This window comes from Ornithorhynchus anatinus, chromosome X1 (genome assembly GCF_004115215.2).
Source record: "Ornithorhynchus anatinus isolate Pmale09 chromosome X1, mOrnAna1.pri.v4, whole genome shotgun sequence".
NCBI classification, from domain to species: domain Eukaryota; kingdom Metazoa; phylum Chordata; class Mammalia; order Monotremata; family Ornithorhynchidae; genus Ornithorhynchus; species Ornithorhynchus anatinus.
In genome coordinates, this window is record NC_041749.1 from 47405701 (window position 1) to 47417769 (window position 12069).

Genomic DNA, 12069 nt, shown 5'->3' on the forward strand with positions numbered 1-12069 from the left:
TTTGTAGTTGTACTTAGTTGTAGTAGAAGAATAGCGAGGTGAGATAGGAAGGTGACTGAGTGCTTTAAAGCCAGTGGTGAGGAGTTTTCTGTTTGATGTGGAGATTGATGGGAAACATTTTCAGTGTCCTCCGACTGGTTCTCAGGAAGCCTGCTGCCACACCATTGGAATTTCAGATGAGAAACTGTAGATCAGAGGCTGCACAGTGGGAATCACAGATCCATTCATTTGTTTATCTAAAGAGTAAGGGGAAGGTCCTGGGTGAAAGCTATACAGGATGAGCCAAAGGTCCGAGGGCATGGGCAACTGAGCATCAGCCTTATTCATTCATTCATTCATTCATTCATTCATTCAATAGTATTTATTGAGCCCTTACTATGTGCAGAGCACTGTACTAAGCACTTGGAATGTACAAATCGCAACAGATAGAGACAGTCCCTGCCCTTTGACAGGCTTACAGTCTAATCGGGGGAGACAGACAGACAAGAACAATGGCAATAAATAGAGTCAAGGGGAAGAACATCTCATTAAAACAATAACAAATAAATAGAATCAGGGTGATGTACATCTCATTAAACAAAATAAATAGGGTGATGAAGATATATACAGTTGAGCGGACGAGTACAGTGCTGTGGGGATGGGACGGGGGGGAAGGAGCAGAGGGAAAGGGAGGAGAAGAGGGTTTAGCTGCGGACAGGTGAAGGGATGGGTAGAGGGAGCAGAGGGAAAAGGGGAGCTCAGTCTGGGAAGGCCTCTTGGAGGAGGTGAGCTTTAAGTAGGGTTTTGAAGAGGGGAAGAGAATTAGTTTGGCAGAGGTGAGGAGGGAGGGTATTCCAGGACCGCGGGAGGACGTGGCCCAAGGGTCGACGGCGGGATAGGCGAGACCGAGGGATGGTGAGGAGGTGGGCAGCAGAGGAGTGGAGCGCGCGGGGTAGGCAGTAGAAAGAGAGAAGGGAGGAGAGGTAGGAAGGGGCGAGGTGATGGAGAGCCTTGAAGCCCAGAGTGAGAAGTTTTTGTTTTGTGTGGAGGTTGATAGGCAACCACTGGAGGTTTTTAAGAAGGGGAGTGACATGCCCAGATCGTTTCTGCAGGAAGATGAGCCGGGCAGCGGAGTGAAGAATAGACTGGAGTGGGGAGAGAGAGGAGGAAGGGAGATCAGAGAGAAGGCTGACACAGTAGTCTAGCCGGGATATTATAAGAGCGTGTAGCAGTAAGGTAGCCGTTTGGGTGGAGAGGAAAGGGCGGATCTTGGAGATATTATAAAGGTGAGACCAGCAGGTCTTGGTAACGGATTGGATGTGTGGGGTGAACGAGAGAGCCGAGTCAAAAATGACACTGAGGTTGTGGGCCTGAGAGACGGGAAGGATGGTCGTGCCATCCACGGTGATAGGGAAGTCTGGGAGAGGACCGTCCTGGAGGCAGGAGGAGATACGAGCCTGAAGGGAGGGGGAGAGGACAGGGGCAGAGATGTAGATGCTTAGAGATGGTAGTTGAAGCCGTGAGAGTGGCTGAGTTCACCAAGGGAGTGAGTGTAAATGGAGAACAGAAGAGGGCCAAGAACTGACCCTTGAGCAACTCCAACAGTTAGAGGATGGGAGGGGGAGGAGGAGCCAGCGAAGGAGACCGAGAATGACCAGCCAGAGAGATAAGAGGAGAACCAGGAGAGGATGGAGTCCGTGAAGCCAAGGTGAGATAAAGTGTGGAGGAGAAGGGGATGGTCGACAGTGTCAAAGGCAGCTGAGAGGTCAAGGAGGATTAGAATGCAGTAGGAGCCATTGGATTTGGCAAGAAGGAGGTCATGGGTGACCTTAGAGAGAGCAGTCTTGGTAGAGTGGAGGGGACGGAAGCCAGATTGGAGGGGGTCCAGGAGAGAATGGGAGTTAAGGAATTCTAAGCATCGAGTGTAGACGATTCGTTCTAGGATCTTGGAAACGAAGGGTAGTAGGGAGATAGGGCGATAACTGGAGGGGGAAGTGGGGTCGAGAGAGGGTTTTTTTTAGGATGTGGGAGACATGGGCATGTTTGAAGGCAGAGGGGAAGAAGCCATTGGAGAGTGAGTGGTTAAGATACAAGTTAAGGAGGGGAGGAGGGCAGGGGCGATGGTTTTTATAAGGTGAGCGAGAATGGGGTCCGAGGCACAGGTGGAGGGGGTGGCACTTGCGAGGAGGGAGGAGATCTCCTCTGAGGATACTGCAGGGAAGGATGGGAAAGTAGGGGAGAGGGTTGGGGGGAGGCAAGACGGGGAGGGGTGACTTGGGGGAGCTCAGACCTGATTGTGTTAATTTTTGTGTTGAAGTAGGTGGCCAGATCATTAGGGGTGAGGGATGGGGGAGGGGGAGGAACAGGGGCCCTAAGGAGAAAGTTAAAGGTCCGGAACAATTGGCGGGGGTGACGGGCATGGGTGTCGATGAGGGAGGAGAAGATGTTTTGCTTGGCGGAGGAGAGGGCAGAGTTAAGGCAGGAAAGGATAAATTTGAAATGTATGAGGTCGGCTTGGTGCTTGGACTTTCACCAGCAGTGCTCGGCAGCTCGAGCATAGTAGGAGCCTAGGAGGTGGAGAGAGGCGGTAACCCAGGGCTGTGGGTTAGTGGAGCGAGAGCGGGAGAGGGAAAGGGGGGCGAGAGAGTTGAGATGAGTAGAGAGGGTGGAGTTGAGAGCGGTGACCTGATCATCGAGATTGGGAAGAGAGGACGGGGGGCAAGGTGGGGAGAGATGCTTTCCTCAGACATACTGTCACAACAGATGTCAGAACCGGAACTGGGCCCCTTGTACTTGTCAGGGGTGAGGAAACCATGCTCAAGTTAGCTCTACCCAAGTTTTCAAAGAAACTGTGGAAAGGCACTGAGATCACCTTAAGTGTCAAATGTTACGAAGACCATTTTCGGCATGTGTGGTGACTTTGCAAGGAAGAATGGGACACAGCCGGTTGTGGTTTGCTTTATCAGTGCCCAGTGACCATCACCTCATCCTCCTGTACCTTCCAAGGGGTCTTCCCTGAAATTCTGCTGAAGAAGATTCCTGGACTGGGAGCCCATCCCACCCAGAAATACAAGCTGATGGGAAGAAGTGGAGCCCATCACTTGACATTCAGGAGAATCGAGTGATGCATAATGGGGGATTTTTTTTTTTACTTGTCCATTACATTTATTCATGAAGTGGAAAATGGAAGCAGTATCCAACCTGCAATATTTTCTAATTTGGCCCAAACCGAGTTGGCGAAAATCTGTTTAGGGGAGCAGGTGAACTTGAGAAGCTGCTAATAAAACTGAGTAATTGAGCAACTTGGAGGTGGATGAATTTCCAAGTAGGAAGTGTAGAGGAGAAAGTGCTGTGTAAGGCAAGATGGATGACGATATCAACTAATTGTGCCCACGGATGTCAGTTAGTTTTCCAGAGACAGAGATTGAGCCTTTGTTGTGGACAGCTCACTGGAAATGGTAGCTGAGCCCAAGGCAGCTGTCAGAGAAACGTTGAATATTACATTGGGAGTGTCTGGGCCCCAAACTGTAGGTACCCCAAAGGGTTAGCCTTGTGGGCAGGAAACAAGTCTACCAACCCAGTGGTATTTTACTTGCCCAAGCACTCTGCGCACAGTCAGTACTCAGAAAATACAGATTGAGTGATTGATTAATTGATTGGTTAGCAGAACCAGACACATGTAGCTGCGGCTCATTGCCAGTGTAAAAAGTGCCTTTCACTTACTTAACTTTTTTTATTCCTGGAAGATTGTATGCCCCAGTGAATTCTGGGGAAGGGAGATGGAGCTATTCAAAGAAAGATCAAAAAGCATATTTTTATGGGTCTTATGGAAAAGGGAAGGGTTTCAAAGAGAGCCGTAGGTAGGCAGAGAGAAGGGAGTGTATGCCAATAAATAACCAATGACAGTCCATTCTAAAGGAAAGGGCCATTCAGCAGAGAAGAGAAGATGCCTGTGTTGAGCTGTGGTGGGGGAGGGAATCCTTCTTGGGAGAGCTGAAGCGTCCCATCTGATCCAGCAAACTGGAGGATTTCCTTTGTCCTCGATAGACCCCAGTGTTAAAATAGCAATGGGAGTCAACTCTGTTGACTGCAATGCACTGCTGCTATTCTAGCAGTTTTGTTGATTTCAGCCCCGAGAGTATTAGTTTTTGGACATGTATATGCATCCAGGTGCCCGTTTGTGCATACAGATGGATGTATGCACCCAGGCAGAAATACACATGTGTATAATGTTATACATACATGTACAGATGTATTTATCAATCAGTGGCATTTTTTGAGCACTTACTATGTGCACAGTACTGTACTAAGCGCTTGGGAGAGTGCAATTCAACAGAATGTTTACCAGTACATGTACATAGATTCTTGTGCCTGCATGTGTATATATGTATGTATGCATGCATGTATGCCCTGCAACTGGTGCTCACCCAGCTGAAACGACACTACAGAGTGTGTGTGTTTTATGTGTGTTTGCACATTGAGGCACATACGTCCCAGCAGAGGAGACACTTTCACAGTTGAATTATCAAAATCAGTTGAATCACAGGAGAGAGGATAAACAAGGTACCCAGTGAGTCAATTGCCACCCAGTGTATTCCCCATTATGGAAAATCTATCTCAGATTGTGTCAAAGCTAATTAACAGCCCAGCGGCCACCACGCTGCCCCGAAGCTACCCAGCTCGGGCCTCCAGTTTTCCTATTCACCTTCTTCAGTAAAAAATACCTGCTGTGAAATCCCAGTTTCTGGAGAGCAAACTGGAATTGTGGATCGCCCCCAAGGGCGGGATGGTGTGATGGGGACACATCTAGAGGTTGGTTTGGGGGGAGTTCAAGAGAGGGGGATAAATGTGTGTACGGCTGTTCCAAGGAGCCCACAGAAATCTTACGTTCCTTTTCTGTTTCTTCCCTGCTAGGATGATTATTTCCGAAACTGGAATCCCAACAAGCCCTTTGACCAAGGTAAGATGACACAGTTTCTTTGTTACCTACTGATCCACACTTTACAGGCATATGCATTGAGGATGCCCTTTGAAATGTCTTTGACAGCATGATCGCCATTTGTGAGGACTTAGCCCTCCTGGGGCTCATTTGTTCAATTGCCACCTTCCAGAGCCCATTCCCCGCCTTGCCCCACCCCTGCCCAGGATCCCTGAAAGAGTTGACTTTCCCCAGACAGGACTCTGTCTGGTTCTGCTCAACGGTCTCTCTAGTACCTGGACACTCGAGGCTTTGGAAGGAACAGCTTCAGACTCCCATGGGTCCCTCCATCTGTGGTACAGTCCTTGGAGCCCTGTGGATGGAGTGTACCAGGGTACTCGTCATTGAATGCATGCTGTCACTGGAAAAGGCAGTCATCACAGGAAACGTATCTTTTGCAGCATTCAGCAACATGTAGGCCTGATGTTCAAAAAGGTGGAAATACCTTTGGGGTTGGGTCAGGACTGAAATTTCTAAATGCCACACTGGCACATAAACCGTGGGTTTGGTGTATGGAAGTGACTATCTGACTTCAGTGAAATAAAAACACCACCAGAGGAACAGGCTAGCCTCTTTGGAAGCCCATAGGCTGATTGCGACCTAAGGGTTGCTGTTTTCCCATGATCAAACCTGGCCCATTGATGCTAATGTGTGTACAATGAGGCCTGCTAGAGTACCTGTTTGCATTGCATTATTCAGATAGAACATGGAGAACACCCTTGGAGAACTAATTTGCTCCCATGGCTTCAACTACCATCTCTATGCAGATGATTCCCAAATCTACATCTCCAGCCCTGATCTCTCTCCTTCTCTGCAGTCTCGCATTTCCTCCTGCCTTCAGAACATCTCTACTTGGATGTCCCACCATCACCTCAAATATAACATGTCCAAAACAGACATCCTTAACTTTCCACCCAAACCCAGTCTTCCCCCAACTTCCCTGTCATTGTAGACAGCACCACCATCCTCCCTGTCTCACAGACCTTGGCATTATCCTCGATTCATCTCTTTCATTCACCCCAAATATTTAATCTTGTCACTAAATCCTAGCAGTTCAACATTGCTAAAATCTGCCCTTTCCTCTTCATCCCAACTGCTATCATATTAATCAGTCAATCAATGACATTTATTGAGCACTTAATATGTGCAGAGCACTGTTCTAAGTACTTGGGTGAGTACAATATAACAGTATAACAGAATTAGCCACTTAACTGCTCTGTGCCTCAGTTACCTCAATTGTAAAATGGGGATTAAAGCTGTGATCCCCACGTGGAACAACCTGATTACCTTGTATCTACCCCAGCACTTAGAACACTGCTCAGCACATAGTAAGCCCTTAACAAATACCATAATCATTATTATTATTATTGTTATTATTATTGCCCCTTAAACACATAGTCACTTCCTTCTTCCCCTGAGACATTTCCTTGTAGTCGGTTACCTGCCCCCCCTATTTTTTATTTCAATGTTTGTTTCCCCCTATATATCGTAAGTTCCTTGATGGCAAAGATGTGTCTACTGCTTCTATTTTACTCTCCCAAGCACTTATTACAGTGCTCTTTTCACAGAAAGGACTCCATAAATACAACTGTTGGATTGATTCATTCAGTTGCTCATGCTTTTACCCTGGCTCAGAACTCCCTCCCTCCCCCATCCGACAATCCCCAGCTGTCCCCACGTTCAAAGTCCTCCTAAAATTCCACCTCCTCCGACAAGCTTTTCAATCAATCGATCATATTTATTGAGTTCTTACTATGGGCAGAGCACTGTCCTAGGGGCTTGGGAGAGAACAGTATAACACAGTTGGTTGACACTTTCCCTGCCCGTAAGGAGCTTACGCTCTACAGGGGGCTTACTCACCAACCCCCAAGGCACTTCATTCATCTCACCCTTCCCATCTTTTCCACCCTCCCCTCGCTTCCCCCTGAGGTGACATAATTGAAATCAGAGTTCTCTACCTGTATTAGGAAGGAATTGTTACTGATCCTGGGAGAGTGGGGGGCAGTGGTTATTTGCCAGGGCATTTTGACACAGGGACTGCAGTGTGCATTATATGTTACTTGGCTCTCTGAAGTACTCTGAGTCAGCTCTTGTCATATCTCCTAAGAAAGACCATCTCTCTCTTTCTCCCCATTTGGTTGTACCCCTTACAACTTCAGTACTGCTGGCCCCAACATTGATCCTAGACAGATAAAGCCTCACAGGAAAGATGTGAGCACATGACTTTGTGTGACTGTGGGCAAGTCACTTAACTTCTCTGTGCCTCAGTTACCTCATCTGTAAAATGGGGATTAATTGTGAGCCCTACGTGGGACAACCTGATTACCCTGTATCTACCCCAGCGCTTAGAACAGTGCTCTGCACATAGTAAGCGCTTAACAAATACCAACATTATTATTATTATGACTTCATGGCCAGAAACCAAGGATCCTGTTAACTGAACTGGAGTAGATGCTCTGGATTATTTGTAAAATGAGAGAGCAGACATAAGCCTGCGTGAGGTCAGCCTTCATTTAAACGATCCTGGACCCAGCAGATTTAATCAGCTGCAATCTGGGCTCCTCAGTTAAAATGAGCATTTATTATATCAACGAGGACATCACTTGGTAAAGTAAAAACCAAGGGCTCAGAAGACAAATCGCAGAGTGGTACACGAATTAATGTTGCGGAGGAATAGTCAATTACAACTAAGGGTCGTTTTCTGACTTTAAGATTCTAAAAGTTGTTGTCTTGAAGTTTTCTGGGGTTTGGCTGCGTTTTATTTTTTTAATTCTAAGAGGGTTTTTTTAAGTGATTTTATTTTTCAGAAGAGATACAGTAAGATTGAGACAGGAGGAAAAATGAATGTTCTTGAAAGCACTATTGATTGCTTGGCCTTGCATTATGGCCCAAGAGAACACTGACCTGAAAAGTGAATTGATTGGGATCCTGTGCAAACCAAAAAGTTATTCAGGTGTTTGTCATTCATTCATTCATTCAATCGTATTTACTGAGCGCTTATTGTGTGCAGAGCACTATACTAAGCGCTTGGAAAGTACAATTCGGCAACAGATAGACAATCCGTACCCAACAACAGGCTCACAGTCTAGAAGGGGGGGCTGGGGAGACAGACAACAAAACAAGTAGACAGGCATCAATAGGATCAATATAAATAAATAGAATTATAGATATATACACATCATTAATAAAATCAAGGATTTACTGTGGGTTTAGCCTTGGGCTGGGATACGTATGGGAACATCAGGGTCTTGTTAGGTGCGGGGAAAGCAGACGCCAAGAACGGTAACATTGGATTAGGGACTCCATTAAGTACCAGACTTAGCCCAAAATACAACTGTTAAGGTGATGAAAATAAACAGTTCTAGAGGGGGCAAGACTGCTCAGACTCCCAACAGCTCCAGGCAAATAGAGGCATCTTAGTTATGAATCTCCAAGGTTCTCATAGCAGTTCTCCAGGCACTGGGACAGTCTGGACTGGACTTGAAGCTCTCAGACATAGGGATGTTCTGGGTCATGTGACTTCCAGTCTCCCCTCACCCCTTGACCCTGAGGGGAGCAGGGCTTCTACCCATCTACCTATCAATTCTATGGTTAAGATATCTTCCTAGGTTTTGATCCAATAGGTCAATTATCATTCCAAATTTTTGCTTCCTTCCAATCTTAGTATTACCTTTTTGCCCAGAACAACATGTCTTTACACCAAACTTCCTAGGTCCAAGTTGTCCAAAATTATATAAGAAAGGAACACACATGTTTTCCTTACAATTTGTTCTTTCACCACACATTCAGTTTGTTCTATAATGAACATATCAAGGAAGTTTCCTTGTTCAAACCATCGTGTTTATATCAGCCAGATAGAAAGATGGCAGTCTGTATTCAGCTTGCTTATATACCTCTTCTACAACTTTAGCAAAATCTATAGCTAATACAGTAGAATTTCTGATATAGTAATTAAATCACTACTACAGGCATTACTAATCTGTAAGAGGTACAGCAAATTCTCCTCTCCCAGTTACCTCCTTTGCATTCTCTCACTTAACCAGTTGAGAACTACCTTTCCCAACAAGGAGATAATTACTTCACAAAAAAGCCAGTTACCATTTGCTTGAGAAAGGTGCCTTACCTCAAACAAATGTTCCCTTCGATCTTCTAACTGAAAAATAAACAAAAGGTTGGTTAAATTCCCTACCCACATGCCTCAGTTGCAGATTCCCTGCAACTTCATTCATTTATTCATTCAGTCAATAATATTTATTGAGCGCTTACTATGTGCAGAGCACTGTACTAAGCGCTTGGAATGAACAAGTCGGCAACAGATAGAGACAGTCCCTGCCGTTTGACGGGCTTACAGTCTAATCGGGGGAGACGGACCGACAAGAACAATGGCAATAAATAGAGTCAAGGGGAAGAACATCTTGTAAAAACAATGGCAACTAAATAGAATCAAGGCGATGTACATTTCATTAACAAAATAAATAGGGTAATGAAAATATATACAGTTGAGTGGACGAGTACAGTGCTGAGGGGATGGGAAGGGAGAGGGGGAGGAGCAGAGGGAAATGGGGGGAAAAGAGGGTTCAGCTGCGGAGAGGTGAAGGGGGGGGTGGTAGAGGGAGTAGAGGGAGAAGAGGAGCTCAGTCTGGGAAGGCCTCTTGGAGGAGGTGAGTTTTAAGTAGGGTTTTGAAGAGGGGAAGAGGTGGGGAGGGAGGGCGTTCCAGGACAGCGGGAGGACGTGGCCCAGGGGTCAACGGCGGGATAGGCGAGACCGAGGGACGGTGAGGAGGTGGGCGGCGGAGGAGCGGAGCGTACGGGGTGGGTGGTAGAAAGAGAGAAGGGAGGAGAGGTAGGAAGGGGCAAGGTGATGTAGAGCCTTGAAGCCTAGAGTGAGGAGTTTTTGTTTGGAGCGGAGGTTGATAGGCAACCATTGGAGTTGTTTAAGAAGGGGAGTGATATGCCCAGATCGTTTCTGCAGGAAGATGAGCCGGGCAGCGGAGTGAAGAATAAACTGGAGCGGGGCGAGAGAGGAGGAAGGGAGGTCAGAGAGAAGGCTGACACAGTAGTGTCAACTTCAAGAATTGATGAGAGAAGGCAAACAGATCAGAAACACCAATCAACCCATGAAGCTACCCAAAATCTGTTACAAATTTCTCTCCGCAATACACATGTTCACAACACTCACCAGGTCATTTAAACACAACCCATTCTACACACTGTCTTACACAGACGTGAAGGTGCATCCAATCCCAACACATTCATACAATCCTATCAGCATCTTAAAACAGAACCCAGATGTTTTCCGGTCACCTTCAGGAATGTCTCTGCATTTGGCTTAGGTTGATGGAGCTTCCAACACTCTTCTTCCAGGGATGTAGGGAGTTGCTCTGTTATCGATGAGACAAGTGGCAGACACCCCATTAACAGAGCTTTGAATCAGTCAATCAGGTATTTATTGAAAAGGTCATCCAGTGGTGTACTCATCACAAGGACGACCCCCCCCACCCGAGGACGACGAGAACAAAGAGAAGCGAACAGATGATATCCCTGTGTGGGACCAAGAGTTCCTGAAAGTGGACCAAGGAACCCTTTTTGAACTCATTCTGGTATGGTTCAGTGTGGTTGGGTGAGGCACTATAAATCCCCCAGATCCAGCAGGCAGTAACACCTCCCCACCTCTCTCCTCCGCCCCATCCCAGTGCCGTCCTTCATCTCCCTCTCCATGTACTTGCCCCCGCCAATTCATTCAACCCCTTCCTACTCCTTGCCCCATCCCCACCCCTTGTACCCTCCCCACAGCTTCAACCAAGCTTGGCCTATGGAACCCCCATTCCATCGTGGGGAAGCTTCCCTTCATTATTGACCTGTTCCTGTCCTGGTCACTCCTCCTCCTCACCATCCCTGAAACTGGGCTCTCCCCAGATGACACGGTCTCCCGTGCTGCTCTCTCCAGAGCGGGCCTCATCTCCCACTCCCCCAGACTCACTGGGAAAGGAGGAGGTGTTGGCTTCCTTCTCGCTCCCAGTGCCGCTTTTGCACAATTCCACCTCCCCCATCCCTTTCTTTCCCTTCCTCTGAAGCCCATATCATCCGCCTCTATCACCCACTCCAGATTCTAGTAGCTGTCATCTACCGCCCCCAGGTCCCACCTTCAACTTCTTTAACCATTTTGATCCCTTTCTCACATTCTTCTTTCTGCTTGCCTACATTGATTCTTGGGGATTTCAATATCCACGTAGATGTTCCTGATGACCCCTTCCCACTGCCCACCTTCGATCACTCCTCAGTTCCACTGACCACCTGCTCCACCCCACCTCACTCACCAACTTGGACATATGCTAAATTTCATCACCTCTAGCCACTGCACAATCTCTACCCTCACCAAGCATGTCACTCCCCTTCTTAAACAACTCCAGTGGTTGCCTATCAACCTCCGCTCCAAACAAAAACTCCTCACTCTAGGCTTTAAGGCTCTACATCACCTTGCCCCTTCCTACCTCTCCTCCCTTCTCTCTTTCTACCGCCCCACCCCACACGCTTCGCTCCTCTGCCACCCACCTCCTCACCGTCCCTCGGTCTCGCCTATCCTGCTGTCGACCCCTAGGCCACGTCCTCCCGCGGTCCTGGAACGCCCTCCCTCCTCACCTCCGCCAAACTGATTCTCTTTCCCTCTTCAAAACCCTACTTAAAACTCACCTCCTCCAAGAGGCCTTCCCAGACTGAGCTCCTCTTCTCCCTCTACTCCCTCTACCACCCCCCCTTCACCTCTCCGCAGCTGAACCCTCTTTTCCCCCCATTTCCCTCTGCTCCTCCCCCTCTCAGCACTGTACTCGTCCGCTCAACTGTATATATTTTCATTACCCTATTCATTTTGTTAATGAAATGTACATCGCCTTGATTCTATTTAGTTGCCATTGTTTTTACGAGATGTTCTTCCCCTTGACTCTATTTATTGCCATTGTTCTTGTCTGTCCGTCTCCCCCGATTAGACTTTAAGCCCGTCAAACAGCAGGGACTGTCTCTATCTGTTGCCGACTTGTTCATTCCAAGCGCTTAGTACAGTGCACTGCACATAGTAAGCGCTCAATAAATACTATTGAATGAATATTGAGCGCTTA

The 12069-nt window shown here is 47.3% G+C and overlaps 1 protein-coding gene across 1 annotated transcript in view; it reads left to right on the forward strand.

Moving 5' to 3' along the window:
- The window catches only part of SPOCK1 (SPARC (osteonectin), cwcv and kazal like domains proteoglycan 1), a 448756-nt gene that overhangs the window by 202652 nt on the left and 234035 nt on the right, over positions 1-12069 (forward strand). Inside the window, exon 3 of the mRNA XM_029051596.1 lies at positions 4894-4939. Within this exon, the coding sequence (XP_028907429.1) occupies positions 4894-4939 (46 nt within the window). The remainder of the gene's footprint in view (positions 1-4893; positions 4940-12069) is intronic.